The following is a 20,452-nucleotide window of genomic DNA, read 5'->3' as shown; positions in this document are numbered from 1 at the left end:
CCCACCCAGGAATATATCACCACCATCCAGTATTCAAGTCCAAATCAAAAGACAGTGTTCCCAAGCTCTGGATGAAGCGGTCGCATCCAGGGTATTTCTGGAACTCACCCAGAGGTCCCCGGTTTCTCGGATGTTGCTTCGATATCGCTGACAATCTTGAAGGACCTAAATGGAGCACAGGGAGAAGCAAGCACAGGACCACAGTGTAAGTGTTATTGGTTTCATTGGTTTCTTGTCTTGTTTTTATTGTTTTATTCGGGCTTGGCCCCATGTAAGCCGCCCCGAGTCCCTTCGGGGAGATGGGGCGGGGTATAAGAATAAAATTATTATTATTATTATTATTATTATTATTATTATTATTATTATTATTATAAGACACATCAGCAATACCATTACAACGATCAACAGGCACTGAACTGATCTCAGTCACAAAGAGTGGGAAAAGGAGGTAATGTATGATGCAGAGTCTACAGCAGTCAAATAATTGGTTGGCAAGAGCACAAAATATATGAAACTTAACCTTCTCCAGTAGCTTTTTAAAGAGAATCCAAACTGTAGACAGGATTTGGAGGTGACCTCAGGCCTCAGGCTATTGATGTCATGGAAAGGCAATAAATGGTTATTCATTTGTTACTATATTTTTAATGTCGGGCCAGGGAGAGTTGCCTGTGGGATTTTGTTCCCTGAGGTGCCAATATACCATATATAAACTGACCCAAATATAAGCTGAGGCACCTAATTTTACCGCCAAAAAATTGGGAAAACATTGACTCCAGTATAAGCCGGGGGTGGTAAATTTCAGAAATAAAAATAATACCAATAAAATTACATTAATTGAGGCATCAGTAGGTTAAATGTTTTTGAATATTTACATCAAGCTCAAATTTAAGATAAGACTGTCCAACTCTGATCAAATCATTATTCTCATCTTCTTCAATGTCAATGTGCTTATGTATCCTTTTAATAATAATAGAGTAAAATAATACATGTAATAATAATAATAAATACAGGAAAATAATACATGTAAAATAAATAGAGTAAAATAATAAATGCAATAATAATAATAACAATAATAATAATAATATCAGAGTGAAATATTAAATGTATTAATAATAAAAACAGAGTAAAATAAATGTAATAGTAGCAACAATAATAGAGAAAAATAATAAATGCACCATATATTCTCGAGTATAAGCTGACCCAAATATAAGCCAACCAGGACCCTCACCCGAGTATAAGCCGGGGGGAGCTTTTTCAGTCTTAAAAAAAGGGCTGAAAAACTAGGCTTATACTTGAGTATATACAGTACCTCTACCGGGAATTGGTATTATATCCTGAGATTGGGGAAGGGGATGGCGGTGTTTTCGGTCCTGCCTCAGGCAGAAAAATGTTTTGACCTAACCCTGTGTAAGTGCAGCAGCTAGTCAATGCCTCTGTTCAGTCACTGGAATCACAGATGATTTATATTTTGTACATTAAGCAACTCCTTTTCTGGATATGTATCTCCTACAAGCATTCCGTGTACAGGGTTGCAATTCCAGCTTTCCCGTTGTCTCAGGGCCCTATAGCACAGGATCTAATCCCATGTTTTCTGTTTATCCCAGGTTATTTGGCAGTGCGGACACATATAATCCAGTTTAAAGCCGAAAACCTGGGATCAGATCCTGGGATATAGGGTCTGTCTGAAAGGGACCTCAGAGAAGGATGTCTGGATGTTTCTGCAAAATCAGACAAGGAGTACAGACTGTCCTACCTGTAACACTAACTCAATAGAGAATGAATAAAGCGGTTATCGCTGAATCTGTAAGAGAAGTCTTATCCACAAATTAAACAGAAGGAGATTGGAAAACTTACATTCGGATGCCCATCCCGGAGGACTTTGTGGAGAACGTGGCAGAACTTCCAGCTCAGGATGGCACTACTGGGTAAGGGAAGACCGATGGCATAGGACCAAAAGGTGAATGCTCCTTTCTCATGATGAGTCCCTAGAATAATTCCTATGTAGAAGTCAAGGCCAATTTTAAATATGGTATGTAAAGGCAGGCAAGGAGACCAAAGACCTCTCCTTGTTTGTTTTCCCATCTCCAACAATGGGAAGCAGCCTCTCCAATGTCGTAATTTCTATGAAACCATGGAGAAAATGCCACATTATTAGACAGCTGCAATATTGGCGCAAGAAACAGAACGATTTTGAATTTCTAAATTCTACTGCCTTACTTCCAATCTTGAATATGCTCACTGTGCCTTAGCTATTGGTTGGTTGGTTATGTTTTTATTGTACTTTATATGCTTTGTTTTATATGTTTATATGTTTTAAATGCGTTTTACTGTTGTATTTTATGCTGTATTTTGGGCTCGGTCCCCATGTGAGCCGCCCTGAGTCCCTCCGGGGAGATGGGGCAGATAGAAGAATAAAGTTGTTGTTGCTATTATTATTATTATTATTATTATTATTATTATTATTATGAGACCGAGGTCCCATCCACGCTGACCATTTAATACAGTTTGAAGCTAGCTTCAAAGTGTGACGGCCAGGCCCCCCCCCCAAAAAAAATTCACAGATGACTTCCATGACTGCAACGATGTGGAAAAGTCAGGAACATATTGTTCATTAAAGGGTTTTTATATGCAGAACGGAACCCATAATATGGACTCAATTATGTTCTACTCAAGGACTGGTCTTTAGATGATGTCCACAGGCAGAGAATGTGAGAGTATTTTCCAGACTATGTGCGTCTAAAAAGATACAGTTCTAATATGGGTTTACAAGGCCTCCAAATTGACTACCCAGCTGTCCAGAAGGCTTAAAAGTCAGAGTAAATTATTAGTAGCAACATGACCTAGCGCCGGTTGCCTTTTTTTTTTTTTTTACACACAGCAGTCTTCACACTGGAGCTTCCTTCACACATGAGGCCCTCAACCTGGGACTTCTCTCACCAAAGCTTCTCCCAAACTGAGGCTTCTCTCACACACCTCAGGACAACACTAGCTCTGGCCCACTGACTCGAACAGGCTTTGGCCTACTCACTCTCCTGCAAGCTTACTTAACCCTTTTTTGTAATGACTTTTTAATATTTCCGACAGAACTTCCATGATAATAATATCCAGGGAGTCCGAAAGATCAAGGGACACACAAAGCCAAGAGAAAGGATACTGCGGGCATGCTTCTCTTTCACTGGCGCTTCCAGGGTGTTGATGGCTTTGCTGATGCTCATAGCCTGAGATTGGGGAAAACAAAGAAAGCGGATGTTAAAAGCATCACTAACAATGATGTCGAACTCTAGAGCCATGGAGTAATACGCCCCACCACCCTCATCTTGTTTTAATGTATACTGGCATTCTATATACCTATACTGGTATTCTTTGCCTATTCAAACAGTGCATTTGTATGTCACTGTTATTTCCACTGTATTAAAGGCACTGAATATTTGCCTATCTGTGTATGTTGTAATCCGCTCTGAGTCCCCTCGGGGAGATAGACCGAAATATAAATAAAGTGTAGTAGTAGTTATTATTGTTATTATTAATAATAATAATAATGTGTGACAAAAGAACAACTCTGGGTGTAATTCAAAACAATCTAAAAAGTGGGTCATCAAAAAGCATGGGAGACCTGTATATAGGCATAATAATAATAATAATAATAATAATAATAATAATAATAATAATGGGCCCGGGCGGTGGCGCAGGTGGGAGAGCAAGCCAGCTGCAATTAACTGCAATGAATCACTCTGACCAGGAGGTCATGAGTTCGAGGTAGGTTCGGAGCCTATATTTGTCTTGTCTTTGTTCTGTGTTAAAAGGCATTGAATGTTTGCCTATCTGTGTAATGTGATCCGCCCTGAGTCCCCTTCGGGGTGAGAAGGGCGGAATATAAATGCTGTAAATAAATAAATAAATAAATAAATAAATAAATTATTTATTTATACCCCGCCACCATCTCCCCACGGGGACTCGGGGCGGCTCACATGGGGCAAGGCCTGACCAGCATAATTTACAAAAACAACAGCATAAATACATTGCACAATATACAAAAAATAAAACATAGTAAGACAATAAAACAGGAGTTAATACAGCGGTAATAATAACATCGCTTCCTCTACATATCATCTTTCAAGCATAGAGATCAAACACTATTTGGTAGAAATGGAACAGATGAGATTCCACTATTGTATTTTTGGCACCCTCCCAGATAAGGTACTTTTCCAGCATCTTGTAGCACCACGACATAGCAAAAGGGTCCATTTGGAACTGAATTATTTATCCTGGTTGATCTGGAGGAAGACAAAAAAAAGCAGCAGGTATGCCTCTGGACTTCATCCTAGGAATTACCTAGACAGATGGTGGCTTTGGATAATACTCTTAGGAAGGAAGAGGGGGGAAAGGGCATTTAATTCACCAGTCGGTTCATACAACATGAAGCCTTTCTGTTGTACTTGGGAGGAGACAGAGAGCTTTTATTAATACTTTTGTCTCTCCTGCCCACACAAAAAGTGATGTCCACACCACAGAAGACAAGGGGGAAGCAACCAGCAGGTCATGAAAGACGACTCTGGAGTCTTCCTAATGATTCATACTCAGGTTGAAAAATGGGTTGCTCTACAGCCAGGAAACCCTGTCTGGAAGAATAATTGATTTTCTCAATCTATTTGACATCCTGAAGACTTGGAGAAGATTTATTCTACAAAGAACAAACAGCACATGTGGTCATTTTTTTTTGGAACCCCCCGTTTCCTTTACAAAAAGTAGGTATTTTCTATTAACATAAAATGGCTCTCATTTCTGAATTGGTTATGAGCAGCACTCTCTGAATACAACAATGTGAGTAGATAAATAGGTACCACTTGGCGGGGAGGTAAAAGGCACCCTGAAATATTCAAATTCAATCAGGAAGGCGTCCATGGACAACAGATCCCTCAGCGTGGAAAAATGAAACAACAACACCTCCCCACGGTCGAGTCGAGCATAGTCAGATGCCGGAGATGAAAAGAGGGAAGCCTTGCCTCTGGTTATGTGCTGTCTGTTTTTGTCAATTGTATAACGGCATTGAATGTTTGCCATATATGTACCTGTAATCCACTCTGTGAGTCCCCTCGGGAGATAGAGCGGAATATAAATAAAGTATATTATTATTTTATTATGACACAGCAAACAAGATAGATATGCTGGATTTTGTATCACAAAATCACAAGTCGAACACTTCCCAAGTGTCTAGGACTGTGTGATGTTATATTATGATATATTATTATTATTATTATTTGAAACACAACAAGTTGAGTCCACAGCAGACACTCTGCTGGCTGTTGTATTGGATCACATTATTATTATTATTATTATTATTATTATTATTATTATTATTATTATTATTATTATTACTCAAGCGGTGGATTTGCTAGTCCCTTCCTCTGCCATCCATCACATAACACCTGGTATCTCTTGATGGTCTATCATCCAGGTATTGACCTCAGCTCACCTTCTTGGCTTCCAAGATCAGAAAAGTTCTGATGCCTCCAGGGTACTTGAGCCACCATCTATGCTCTCCTGAAAGGACATCCTACTACATTAAATAGCACTTCCGTCCAGGTAAGTGTATCCAGGATTGCGGCCTTAGTCATAACACAATGTGGCCATCCATGTAAAAATATTATCCCGGCTGTGCCTCATAAAACTACGGAGTCAATCCCACACCAAGACAGAATTAATTACTACCTAAGTAGTCTTCATCTGGGCCAGGATTTCCTTAACCGGTTATTAAGAGTGCCACAAAATACTTTCGGCCTGGCACTGGACTTGACAACACCTTCGACTTCTGTATTTCTTCCCTATCAGTTGAAGGAGGGGACACTTCTTTGTCCACAAACCACAATCTGAGTGGACACTCCTCAGCAGCAAATGTTTCCGAACTTGGCACACCTCAAAGTAATATTGTAATATAAATTAGGGTTGTGCACAGATTTCGTTTCATCCGGTACCTTTGGTACTTCGGGAGCATGTTATGCAGAAGGATTTACCAGTGGGAACAGATTTGAATCCTGATATGCAGGATCCCTGACCCAAGCACCAGTCCATGGCACTGGGATAGCTTTCCTATTCAAAAGGATAGCAGGAATACAGTTTTCCTGTAAAAATGCTCCACATCAAGATTTTCTTTTCTACCAGCACTTCAAGGGAAGGACATAGCATTATTATTTTTTAAAACTACTGGAAGCACTTGCCATAGCCATTTGAAGATATTCATGAATTAAAGATAGGACAGGAGTAACTGATACTAGGATATCCTCTGCAGCGCTACCATAACTTTACAATCCAGAGTCAGTGCCCAGACTATAAGAATGAAGTCCTGGAAGTTTTGACATTCAGGAAAAAAATAATGTAAGCTAAGGGAGAAAAAGAACAGGCTTATAAAATTATGCACTGCATGGATTCATCACAAGAATCTCAATTCATAGTTTTACAAATTCTGTGTCCATCTTTCACGGCTGACTCTGGCTGGTAAATCTCAAAAGAACAAGCAGAGAAACAAAACAGACCTGAATGCTGTCTGTCTATCACATAGAGAAAAGGACAAAAGAAATTCCCCATTCATGGAATATTAGAACCAGTGGCCATCCAATGAAGCTGGATGGGAGATGAGAGGGCAGAGAAGAGGAACGATTTCGTCTCACAACACACCACAAATGTATAGAATTTACTGTGGCACGAGTCTGTACATAATTTCAAAATGCAACCCAATCCACAGATATAATTTTGATAGGCATATTGGAACACCCCACGAGTTATTCTTTCCCTTCTATGGATTCTCCACCATGGACAGAGCTAGACAGAGAAGCTGTCTTCCAATCGCTCCAGGCCTGACCTCATTTCATACAGAAGAGTCCATTGTGGGATTGGTTCATTTAGATTCCAAGAACTAGTCCTGCAGCTGAACCGTAGAAATGAGCGATGCCGTCTCTTTTGAGAGCAATATATGACTAATTGCCCTGTCTCCTTAACCTGCAAGGCTTCCGCTCGCTGGCGGCAAAAGGATTATATATATTAAATGCTTGACGGAGCCATCCCAGATGTGTTCTTACACGCTGTTGGTTCAAACTGCTACTTCGTCTTGCAGTCACTGAGGAGCGAGGAAAAGTGAATCTCTGGCTTGTCTTAAACTTTGATCACGGGACTCATTATAAATAGCCTGAGTTAGAATAACCTCTATCAGAAAACAGAAAGGAAGATCCCAAATTTGAAACAGCATTTGCACCCAGCCTTTATGGCCATGTTCCAGAAGCATTCTCTCCTGACATTTCGCCCACATCTATGGCAGGCATCCTCAGAGGTTGGGAGGAAACTAGGCAAGTGGGGTATATCTAAATATATATACCTGTGGAATAACATCCAGGGTGGGAAAAAAACTCTTGTCTGTTTGAGGCAAGTGTGAATGTTGCAGTTGGCCATCTTGATTATTTATTTACTACATTTATATCCCGCTTGTCTCACCCCAAAGGGGACTCAGAGCGGTTTACAAATCAAATGAACATACGATATATTATTAGCATAGCACAATATAAGCATTGAATTACTATATTGTACTATATCATTATATGGTAATATTATTAGTAATATTACATTTAATATATAATTAATATTATTATATTGTATTATTAGTAGTATAATATTGTATTCCATTATAATATTATTATCAATATTATATGTATACACAATATAATATTGTATATACATATAATATTATATGCATCTACAATATTAGCACTGAATAGCCTTGCAGTTTCAAAGCCTGGCTGCTTCCTGCCTGGGGGAATCCTTCGTTTGGAGGTGTTAGCTGGCCCTGATTATTTCTTGTCTGGAATTCCCCCGTTTTCAGAGTGTTGTTCTTTCTTGACTGTCCTGATTTCAGAGTTTTTTAATACTGGGAGCCAGATTTAGTTCATTCTCATGGTTTCCTCCTTTCTGTTGAAATTGTCCACATGCTTGTGGATTTCATTGGCTTCTCTGTGTAGTTTGACATGGTGGTTTCTGTCCCTCTCTCCGTAAGGGATTTCTCAATTCATTATACAAAAATTGGCAGGCATCCGCTGAGACCCTTTCTAATGTAACTCAAGACAGAAAGCAGACGTCTGTGTTAGCCTCACCTAACAAAACGAAATACAGAAACAGTATTTACACAGCTGATGATAAACCTACGAAAGCAGGCTCCCTGCCTACAGATTTGGGGCAAAGTTGTGCTTGCAAACTTCAGCCTGTTTGCGTTGCCCTTGATCTCAGCTCCCTTCTCATTAAGTTGTCATTTTCCTTTTCATATGCTCCTGCGTCCTAATAATTCCTCCCCAGCATTGGGCCTGCTGCATCCGGCTGGCGAAAGGGCTTCATCCAAGCTGTGTGGACCTAGCAAACTCAGTTTAATTTGATAGATTTTTTTAATGAAATGCCCAGCTGAGAAATTCCACAAGAAGGAGGTTTATGAGTTTGCCAGCCAGACAGCTGCCAAAACAGAAAACTCAAAAACAGTTGACACAACCTCTTAAAGTGGGTCAACTCCAATAGTCTGGGGTTTAAATAAAAATAACAGCACTTATTAGGACACGGCAAACTCTCACCAGGCACAACCTTTGGCAGATGATGGAGTAAGAATCAGGCAGACTGTGGGTCACATATGGCCCTTGACAAGCTCCTAGACGTCCCATAGTCCCCCAGGATGTTCCTCAAACATTCAGCTCCAAATTGGCAAAAAAAAAAAAACTAAAACCCTAATTAATATATGACTCAAAGGTCCTATAGGCACCAAATTCTGTCTTTTCTTGGATGAGACAAGAAAAAGCTCAAGAAATCCCAGGTGCTCAAGGCTCTATTTCATAGAAAGGGACTGGCAAACCACCTCTGAGTATTCCTTGCCTAAGAAAAATATGACATTCATGGGGTTTCCCAAAGTTAACAGGTGACTCGAAGGCAACTTTATGGTGACGCCATGATGCAACACCATAGAATCATAGTTGGAGGAGACCACAAGGGCCATAGTTGTGATGAGGTCCTGGAGCCTTCCAGAGGAGTCTACAAATGCCTTGCTGCTAGACTTCCATCTAGAAGGAACAAGGAAATAGCAAGGTCGGCTTGGTTCAGTTTTTATGGGCAATAAGAACCTTTTTAGCCTTCCAGTATAATGTGGGTATCCTTCTTCTTTGTGGTCCTACTGGCATATGATGGCTATTCACACCTGAAGATTCCAAAGCATGATACGACACTTGTAAAAATACAATATACACAATCTGCAAAGGTCAGAAGCAACATTTATGATAGCCGTGAAATAGAGACTAGGTTAGACTACACAAGGAAGGCACATTTTTGACACAAAGCAACACTGCTGGAGCATGTGGAATTTCACAGCTAAACGATGGATGCCACAACTACTTTGGATTCTTCTCAAACACAAGGTAGGCTTTTTACTTTGGAATCTGTATATTTATGGAATGCTCTCTCTGCAAAAAAAAGTCCATCTGAACCTAGCCCTCATCTTTCTGGCAACAGGAAAAGCTGTATGTACTTTCGAAAGCATTTAGAGCCTAGCTGTTACATTTCACGTTTCAACGCTTCATTTATGCAAAGCACTTTCGACAGTAACTGCTGTATTGGTGCTGAGCAACTGGATTATTAACTCTTCAGTGTTCAATGTCAAAGGGAATTGCCCAATCATACCTGCACATTTTTGCAGACAAGAAGACTAGTGGTCAGATAGGTAACCCAAGGAGATTTAAAAAAAACCCTCAAAAACCAGAGAAAATAAAAATCCAACTAGAACAGATTGGAAAGTAATACTACCAAGCTCTGAGAAATAGAGCTGGTTGGGTTGACAGCAGCTTTCTATGCAATTCCCCAGTTCATGGGCCCTTGTGCACTGTTCTTATATCCACTTTAATTAAAACACACACAAACATTTTCTAATAAGCATAAAAATGGAGACATAGCATTCTGGGAATTCCATCTATCCCTCAATATGGACCTGACCAGGGCAACTGAGACACTGTTGTTCCCGTTTGCCATGTATTGAAGAGCACATTGATGGTAATGTGAGAAATCTAGGGATGTAAGATATGCTCATATCTGTAATCATTCGTCCATCATCAGCCCACACATCCCAATGCGAAGATGTCCCTGATTCCTCGCAGTGACATGGGGATTTTACACAGCCACTGTTGAAGTACACACAAAGGGGATGAAGTCATGCAAAGCAGGTGAGCAAACTGACACAACGCAAGGTGTGTCTGAAGGGTGTGCCCGCTTAATCTGTCCAGTAATATACTTGGCATTCTGTCATTTGAAAATCCAAGGAAGTGATCATGCACAATATAATATCTGCTATTTTTAAAAAAGTAAAGGAAAGCACACAGATCCAAAACGGTAGTGCGTTCTTAGAATCATAGATCATAGAATCATAGAATAGTAGAGTTGGAAGAGACCTCAAGGGCCATCTAGTCCAACCCCCCGCTAAGAAGCAGGAAATCGCATTCAAAGCACCCCCGACAGATGGCCATCCAGCCTCTGCTTAAAAGCCTCCAAAGAAGGAGCCTCCACCACGGCCCGGGGGAGAGAGTTCCACTGCCGAACAGCCCTCACAGTGAGGAAGTATGATTCTATGATTCTATGATTCTATGATTCATACCTCTAACTTGAAAGATGCTGCTAGGTTTTTTTCCTCCTCCCTTTTTCATGATGCAAAAGACCTACCCAGCTCCTTCTTTGACAAGCCCAGGTAGATGGATCAATGGTCTCATCTCACGTTTCCTGGGTTTCCAAGGAAACAGCCTTGCGGCCCACGACAAGCCCCATCAAGTGAAGTTTTTCTTTCCTTTTTCAAGTTTATCTTTAGTTATTAACAAAAACGACACTGTGATACCACCTTGAAAAAAATAAAACAAGAAACACACAAAGAACCCGCGTATTGATTTTTCAAAACATTTTTTTTAAAAATCCAGTACATCTGCGTGAAGTCTTTGGTTCACGGCATGAGAAAGTAATCGGAACTGAAGACATGAATGGCTTTTTGTCATGGAACAAAAGCATCTCTCCAGAGGCCCAGAGGTGGCTATGGAGGTGAAAATTCACCACTCCTGGTGGAGTTTATAAAAAGGAAACCAGATGAAATGACATTTCATTTTGGCTGCTTGTTTCTATTATCTCAAATAGTAGATATTAGCTTTTCTATAAGCCCTTTGCCCCCAATTCTTTTCTTTCTTTCCAATTCTGGCCTATTACCAATCTAACAAGCAGTAGAAGAAATGTCCTCGGTTATGTAGGATGTAGCACCTTGAAAATGTCAAAATAAGGCAGAGACAATTCCTACTTCAGGACCCATAGGAATGGCTCAATTATTTGCACCTGCTGCCATTTCCAACTAGGAACTCAAGTCATAAAATACAGGGATGGTCGGCTATCCTGGGTTTTGAAAAGGAGAACAGCTGTCACAGAGCTCCGAAAAGCTATTTCTCAGAGGATCCGGGATTTGTTGTCCACAGAAGTCCTTCATGAGAGGATTCTGGAAGTTATCACCCACAAAAAATGATTCTTCCCTCAAACCTTAAAATAATAATAATAATAATAATACAGTGGGTTGCTGTGAGTTTTTCGGGCTGTGTGGTCATGTTCCAGAAGCGTTGTCTCCTGCCATTTCGCCCACATCTATGGCAGGCATCCTCAGAGGGCGTGAAGTCTATTGGAAACGAGGCAAGTGAGGTTAATATATCTGCGGAATGTCCAACAAATGAATCCCCCCAGGCAGGAAGCAGCCAGGTTTTGAAACTGCAAGGCTATTCAATACTAATCAAGGTGGCCAATGGCAACATTCACACTTGCCTCAGACAGACAAGAGTCCTTTCTCCCACGCTGGGCACTCCACAGATATATAAACCCCACTTGCCTAGTTTCCAACAGACCTCACAACCTAGTGCATTGGCTCCTTTATTTGGATAATAATTCATGCCTCAAGAGCGTTTGAAGTTAAGTGACGCTAATCCCTTCTTGAATGCTATCAAACTGCTTGGTGGATATGCAAGTAGCATGTTTTTTTCCCAAAATTTCAGCATCTCCTGCCAGCCAGGCTTCTTTTGCCAGCTTCCAAGACGCCAATCCGTTCTCGCTCAAGCAGCCAACCAAGAGGAAAGGAAGTGACTCAGAAACAGCTCGGAACCACTGCGATGATGTAGTCACGAAGCCAGGGAGTTAATTGCCGTGTTTGGAGACCAAACGGGTATTTCAGCTTCGGGGGTGGTAGTTGCATTTAGGCTTCCTGGTTGCGAAAAGGCGACTTCCTTCCACATGAGCTCATTTCCCCTTTGACACTTGACTCTCGGTTGGATAGACTGAAAGCCACCATGAATCAAGAAGGTTTGGTGTCTTTCAAAAATCATAGCCATCCAAACTTGGAGGTGTAGGAAAAGTACAGCCAACTAATAGCAAGACATACCTCCCTCTAGTCTCTCCCAACAAAAGTTTTAACCAGTCTATGGAGAGAAGAAGTTGACTTCTGATGAAGACAAGTGGGCAACCTTATCTTGGTCAACAGCTCCACAAATGTTGGATTATAGCTCCCAGAATCCCTGACCATTGGTAATGCTAGCCAAGACTTTGCAATATGATCTGGGGACTGAAGTTTGGGAGTCACTGATCAAGCCTTTTATTGACTGTTCCGACAGCTGTTGGCTTTCCATTATTATTATTATTATTATTATTATTATTACTATTATTATTATTATTAGATACACAACAAGATGAGTACACAGAAAACAACATCACTAGGCTAGCTTTTGTATTGGATCACACGTCAGACACTTCCCAAGTGTATAGGACTATGTGATATATCGGCAAATAATGCATGCAGATTCAAGTAGGGTTATTATTATTATTATTATTATTATTATTATTATTATTATTATTACTATGCCTTTTCTCTTAAAAGAGACCCTAGTCTCTACCAACAAAAGAGATCTTCTCTCAACCCTGCAAACCCGAGACCCTTTTCGCTGGAGATGTTGGGGGTGAAACTGCCTCTAAACTATGACCATCCCTGCTCGAAAGGCACCTTAAAATGTTATAAATAAATACACATTGGAATTGGTGCACCACCTCCAGAACACAATCCTGCTCTCTGCTAATTTCATTTGGAAGTCGGGAAATAGTGGAAAATCTCTCCGGTCACACACCCCGCGCAGGGATTACCTTTTATTGTAAACAGCGATAGCGAAAAGGCGAATAGAAAGTTTTATTGCAGCAGGTGAAGGTCCCGGGCAGGAAAGAAGATATGAAATCTCTTGGAGTAAAGGCAGCCCTCTGAAGGTTACAGAAACCACGGCAGTGACAGACACAAACTGCTGAGATGGCATTCCGTCTGCCATTCATCCCGAGTGCAAATCGGGAAAATCCGTCCCTCCTGATAACTGTGGCACATGCAAATTGTCACCCCATTTGGAGAAGGGAGTAATGTATGAATGCAATTGGTTTTTGAAATTGATACAAATACTTTATAGGAATATGAATAATAGGCAGTTTGTTAGTGTCCGGCAGGATGCAGCTGGAAGCCATCCTGTAAAAGCCCCTGTCCAACTGAATGGTGCATTTCTTCCACAATTCTTCCTGATAAATGGAAGAAGGTCTGTTTGTTTGATATTTATTTTAGCATGTGCTTTTAAAAAAAATTTTTTATACAAGTATGATGTCCAAGTGGCCAGGATGACTGGGGGATTCTGGGGATAATTATCCAAAAATATAACTACTACCATCTCTAAATGTTTAAACACCCAGGAAGAGCAGAAGCTGTTTGATCCCAAGTTATCAAATGATCCATTGCGATAAGTAGAGCTAGAATGCATGAAGCCTTCCGGATGTGGCTGGACTCCAACTCCCAGCATTCCTCATCACTATGACAACTGGGGTTGATGGAATGCGCAGTTCAACAATTTGCCCTGATATTCTGGGTTATATGGCTGTATGGATTAGGACAGATGAGGGAAATGGTCCAGCCCAATGTGAGGCAGCTCTCCCTCTTTCTATCGGAGCTTGGATTCACTACAGCATCCAGAATCCACAGCCCACAAGGTTAGTCTTCTCTAAGCTGTTTTCCACATATACACATATTATTTCTGTATTGAATGGACAGCCTGCCTTTCTCTTCCATAATGGGACGCTCAATGGCTTACAATAATCGCGTATTGATTTCACAGTCTAATTAAAATGGAAAACGACTTCAAAGGTTAAAACAATATGGAAGGAACAATGGTAAATCATGATAAATGCACTGAAGGCGGTGGATTGCCAGAAATCAAAGTCAAGAGGAAAGTTTTTTTTGGAGATGCCCTCCCACACGTCCCACCAAACATGCCTCTAATGGTCATGAGGTTCGCATAGAGAGTCCCCCAAGGATTTCAGCATGGCTTTTAAAAATGATGTGAGCTGCTTTGCACCTCAATCGAGATTAAAGCAGGATATAAATGAATAGAAGAAGTAGAGGGGAAGAAGGAGAGGGAGGAACTAATGCAATGGATTGATAAACACACACACAAATCAGTGACGCCCTCGATGACAGATCAGCCTTCGGTTTTTTAAATAATTATACTGAGTTTAATCCTATTGTAATATCTACCTTTTTGTGTACAGTAGAGTCTCACTTATCCAAGCTAAACAGGCCGGCAGAACCTTGGATAAACGAGTATCTTGGATAATAAGGAGGGATGAAGGAAAAGCCTATTAAACATCAAAGTAGGTTATGATTTTACAAATTAAGCACCAAAACATCATGTTATACAACAAATTTGACAGAAAAAGTAGTTCAATACGCAGTAATGTTATGTTGTCATTACTGTATTTACAAATTTAGCACCAAAATATCATGATATATTGAAAACATTGACTACAAAAATGCCTTGGATAATCCAGAACCTTGGATAAGCGAGTCTTGGATAAGTGAGATTCTACTGTATTTTAATTGTAAATTGTGGGCTGCTTTGGGTCTCAATCTTGGAGAGGAAGTGGAGTATAAATATAATTAACTTATAATAATAACAACTAAAATATCATCGTCTCAAGGTGCACCTACACCAGGTATGGGCACACTTTGGCCCTTCAGGTGTTTTGGACTTCAACTCCCACAAGTCCTAAATGCCTACCGGCTGTTAGGACTTGTGGGAGTTGAAGTCCAAAACACCTGGAGGGCCGAAGTTTGTCCATGCCTGACCTACCCTAACCTACATGCCTGACCTACACTTCAAGTTCCTCAAATGCAATCAATATATAGGTTTTTATGCATGTGTGTCCTTCACTACTGACCCTTTCCAGACACCAGCACATTGTTAAAGAAGAAAGTTGTACAAAGCAAAACAGTCACTCAGCTGGGCCCACTCTTCCCCCCCCCCCCCCCAACAAAAACAACATCTCTCTGGGTTTGGCGGGCCAAACCGGATTCACTAGACCAACAGGTGATTGGAGAGGTCTGTATTTTCAGCCACAAGGTGATTACAAAACAAGAGGAGTGTGCCCTGCAAAAAAATTAAAAACGGGAACCTGAAAGGAAAGGGAAAGCCATGTTTGTTTTTAACCACAACTGAAGGAAATCTGCCTTTTTTCCCATTCTCAAAGGAGTGCTAAATTCAGGAAGGAAGCATCCTGAGGAGCCATAAAAGACAATTACATAGGTTACAGCATGTGTTTTTTGTGGACTACAAACTACTGTAATAGGCATATCCATCTTTTTTGAAGGTGCCACAAAACACGTTTTCCCCCCAACCCTCCCTCCACAGTGTCAACACCACATCAGCTGCCAAAAAACATTGTGTAACCTGGCAGAAAGGTGTGTTGCCCTTCCTAGTTCTTACAAAAGTCCAGAACATTTGGAGGCGAAAAATACAGTGATACAGTGGAGGAGTCTACCATATCCTATGCAGGTGTAGATAAGTCTACATAGGGACCACCAAACGCAGCACCCAAATGTGAAAGGCACTGCAGACTAACTCAACTGAAGAAGGTGGTAAACTGGCTGGGATTTCTGGGAGTTGTAGGCCAAAACACCTGGGGACCCACAGGTTGAGAACCACGGTCTACACTGACCATATCGTGCATATGGCAGTTTAAATCCAGCCTTAGAAGGCGCCCTGCAGTCAGCTGATGGGGTTTTAAAATGACAACAAAAGCAATCATCCCCATTCCCAGCCTACTTGGAAATAACAGCATGCTTTGCTTGAATTAAATCTAAACTATAAAGAAATTAAACCAACCAGAACAGCAAAAACTCTATTTTTTAACAAACAGTCCCACTCATGTAGTCTGGCATTTTCAAAATGAAAAGATTTGAGTGTGGTGAATTATGGCTTTTGTGGCCTACAGGTCAGCTTAGCAACAGGGTAGGAATTGCTTGGCCACAATAAGCAGGTTTCCTTCCAGAACTGTCACACAGAGGTACAAATATCAATATACAAGGTAACAGACCAATAAATACATCTCTGAAAAGGATGTCTTTCATAGGCTAAGTTAGAGGATGACCCCCATATCTGCAAGAGCTGCATTTCCAGATTTCGTGAGGCAAACTCTATTGAAATGAAGGATAAGAATCCCATAGAGTCACACTGGAGGACTCAGAAAATGCCTACACAGGATATATTTTGTTGGGAGTGAAACTAGCGGACAAGTAGATACGGGGGCATACTCTATTTGCATTGTCATGGCCCTGTTCTGGAATGCCAGATGTCACTGCCATCAGCACCTCTGAATATCTACGGACTGCCTTTCCCAGCGACCACAGAGATCACCCCAAAATTCAATTGCTAAAACCAGGGGAAAGGGACTCCAGTTCACGGGGTGTGGTTTGCAAAGCGTTGCGAGCCTCCGCTTTGAGAAGTTCACTTAGGATACACACACCTCTCTGATGTGACAGTTGGGAAACAATCACAGAAACAGAGACTATTGCAACCAGATCCCCCAGAGACCAGAATGTGGGGCGGGCCAGAAAAGGAAGGACTGTTCTTGGGGATTTGCAGCCCGAGCCTCTTGTCCCAAGCCCTCCGGGCTGCGTGTACTGAATGGCACAAACGTTATCGATCAAGCCAGATGCACCATTTCCCAGTCTTTCCCTGCACCCCTTTGATCGACGGATATTTACATTTCACCAGGCTAGCTTTCAAACAATGTTCAGCACGGCTGGCACAGAGGACAATGCACAATCACATCAAAGCCGGAACCCACCCAGATTGTGAAAAGGAGGCAACAACACCAAAGAGTGGTTCCAGAGAGAAGCAGGGATACACGGGAAGTTATGGCTATCAGGTGGCAGAGCTCCCCATCTCTGGCTTGGAGGGCTTGTTATTGTACAGACTATTCTGGCGAGTTCCCGTTGGAACTTACAATTGGGTTCAGTGACTTTTTAAATGCCTGATCCAAGCCAGACACTGAGGCCCCCAATAATAATAATAATAATAATAATAATAATAATAATAGCAACTTTATTTCACTCAGGATGGCTTCCACACAACTGTATAAAATCCACATTGAACTATGTTTTTTACATTGTTATTGTTTTTATCTGGGCTCGACCCACATAAGCCGCCCCGAGTCCCTTCGGGGAGATGGAAACGGGGTATAAAAATAAAGTTGTTATTATTATTATTATTATTATTATATGGCAGTGTGGACTTAGATATCCCAGTCCGAAGCAGAAATTGTGGGATTTTCTGCCTTGATATTCTGGATTATATGGCTTTGCCTTTCCTCCCTGCTTTTCTCTCCTCATCTTTTGGTGGGGAGAGGATGATGCCTCCGCAAACTGATCCCAAAGACCCTCTTCTTCCTCCTTCTGTGGGCCCTTCCACACAGCCATACAACCCAGAATATCAAGACAGATAATCCACAATATCTGCTTGGAACTGGATTGTCTGAGTCCACACTGCCATATCATCCAGTTCCATGGGTATTTTGTATGGCATAGCCCCATGTTAGCTGCCCCGAGATGGTGGCGAGATAGAAAAATAAATTATTATTATTATTATTATTATTATTATTATGGAGGGGCCCTGGGAAGCAAAGGGGAAAGGGTTTTTTAAAAATTATATTTTGTATTATTTTTTGCTTGGATGATGATGACATTTCCACATTCTAGACACCATCACAATTGAGGAAAGAGCCCAAAATGTTGCCTTTTAGCTCATCCACCCTTCTGTCCCCAAGGCCCCTTCCACACAGCTATATAACCCAGAATATAAAGGCAAATAATCTATAAAATCTGTTTTGAACCAGATTATCTCAGCCCACACAGCCCTATAACCCATACTATCATGGCAGATAATCCACAAGATCTGTTTTGAACCAGATTATCTCAGTCTGCACAGCCCTATAACCCATGTTTTGAACCGGATTATCTCAGTCCACATAGCCTTATAACCCATAATATCAAGGCAGAAAATCCACAAGATCTGTTTTGGATGACCTCAGTACCCACAGCCCTATAACCCAGAATATTAAGGAAGATGATCCACAAGATCTGTTTTGAACCAGATTATCTCAGTCTGCACAGCCCTATATAACCCATGTTTTGAACTGGATTATCTCAGTCCACATAGCCTTATAACCCAGAATATCAAGGCAGAAAATCCACAAGATCTGTTTTGAACTGGATTACCTCCGTACCCACAGCCTTATAACCCAGAATATCAAGGCAGATGATCCACAAGATCTGTTTTGAACCAAATTACCTCAGTCCACACTGCCATAGCATCCAGTTCAATGTGGATTTCATTCAGCCGTGTGGAAGGACCCTAACACGAGTTATAATAATATAATAATGATATTATAATAATAATAAAATGGTCCTCTATTATTATGGAATATGTTCTCAATAATAGGCAGATCCCCCTCCCCTACTTTGGCCCTCAGAGATCACCAATGGGGCCTCGAATGGGCTCTTCTTTCTCCTCTCTCTCTCTCTCTCCCTCTAATCTTTGTATGCTGATTATTTCAGATGGAGCTCTGGCCCAGATTGGGTGGATCCGATTCTGAAGCGATTCTTTCTAAATTGGCGGGGAGAAGGAGATCCCTCCAAGCAGCCCCTAAACTAGAGGGATTGGGAGGCTGAAGGGAGGCGGGATTTTTCCCCAGAAGGGAAAGCATTGGGGTCAATGGGAGGAGGAGGAATGGAGGGGGGGAAGCGGGGCTTGCTTGCCTGGTTCTTGTCGAACTGCTCCCGCTCCGCCTCCAGGCTGTGTCCGCCGCGGCGGCTCAGGACCCGCGCGGGCACGTTCTTGATGGTGTTCATCTCCGGCGGGCTTGGGTTCTGCCGGGCCCAGGGCTCCGGCTCACGGCTGCTTCGCCTCGGCCGGGGATGGCAAGGCAAGGGGCAAAAGGGCGCCCCCAGCGGGCGGGAACAAGCCTGGCGGACCCGCCTCCTCGCCCAGCCCGCCCCCTGGCCATTCGCCAGTCAGGCGCCACGCCTATCTCCCGCACGGCCAATCCGGAGCCTCGCTCGGGCTCCACTCGCCCACCTCTTCCAGTGCCAATCAATGCCTGACGGGACTAACTACTGGGCCAGGGAGCCTATGGCAAAGCTGGGAAGAGTGACGCTTTTTTTAATAGCCCCTTCCACACAAAAGGTAAAGGTTTTCCCCTGACAGTAAATCCAGTCGTGTCCGACTCTGCTCATCTCTATTTCTAAACCAAAGAGCCGGCGTTGTCCGTAGACACCTCCAAGGTCATGTGGCCATTGGCATGACTGCATGGAGCGCCGTCAAAGCCGGATCTTGGATGAACGGATTTAACCATATGTCTTATATTTTATATTGTATTTAATTGTTCTTAATGGATTGTATATACAGTAGAGTCTCACTTATCCAAGCTAAACGGGCCGGCAGAAGCTTGGATAAGCGAATATCTTGGATAATAAGGCGGGATTAAGGAAAAGCCTATTAAACATCAAATTAGGTTATGATTTTACAAATTAAGCACCAAAACTTCATGTTATACAACAGGTTTGACAGAAAAAGTCGTTCAATACACAGTAATATTATGTTGTCATTACTGTATTTACGAATTTAGCACCAAAATATCATGATATATTGAAAACATTGACTACAAAAATGGCTTGGATTATCCAGAGGCATGGATAAGCGAGGCTTGGATAAGTGAGACTCTACTGTATTGTTATGATTTTATTTATTCATTTATTTATTTAATACATTTATATCCCGCCCTTCTCACCCCGAAGGGGGCTCAGAGCGCCTTATAAATTAAATTTACATACAATATTATATTATTAGCATAGCACAATACTGGCAATAAATTACTATATTGTACTATATCAATATATTGTAATATTATTATTAATATTACATGTAATATATAATATATAATTAACATTATTATATTGTATTATTAGTATTATATTGTATTACAAAATAATATTGTTAATTTTAACTATGTTGTCCGCATC

At 41.4% G+C, this 20,452-nt stretch overlaps 1 protein-coding gene across 1 annotated transcript in view; it reads right to left on the bottom strand.

Moving 5' to 3' along the window:
• The window catches only part of hip1r (huntingtin interacting protein 1 related), a 40,740-nt gene extending 21,364 nt beyond the window's left edge, over positions 1 to 19,376 (bottom strand). Inside the window, exons 1-4 of the mRNA XM_003222743.4 lie at positions 19,190 to 19,376; positions 3,155 to 3,218; positions 1,855 to 1,997; positions 109 to 165 (exon numbers count right to left, since the gene is read on the bottom strand). Coding sequence (XP_003222791.1) covers positions 109 to 165; positions 1,855 to 1,997; positions 3,155 to 3,218; positions 19,190 to 19,282 — 357 coding nt within the window. The 5' untranslated portion in view covers positions 19,283 to 19,376. The remainder of the gene's footprint in view (positions 1 to 108; positions 166 to 1,854; positions 1,998 to 3,154; positions 3,219 to 19,189) is intronic.
• Positions 19,377 to 20,452: the final 1,076 nt, after the last annotated feature.

This window comes from Anolis carolinensis, chromosome X (assembly GCF_035594765.1).
Source record: "Anolis carolinensis isolate JA03-04 chromosome X, rAnoCar3.1.pri, whole genome shotgun sequence".
Taxonomy (NCBI): Eukaryota; Metazoa; Chordata; class Lepidosauria; order Squamata; family Dactyloidae; genus Anolis; species Anolis carolinensis.
Note: the sequence above shows the minus strand (reverse complement) of the source record. Positions and strands in the feature narration are given on the sequence as shown.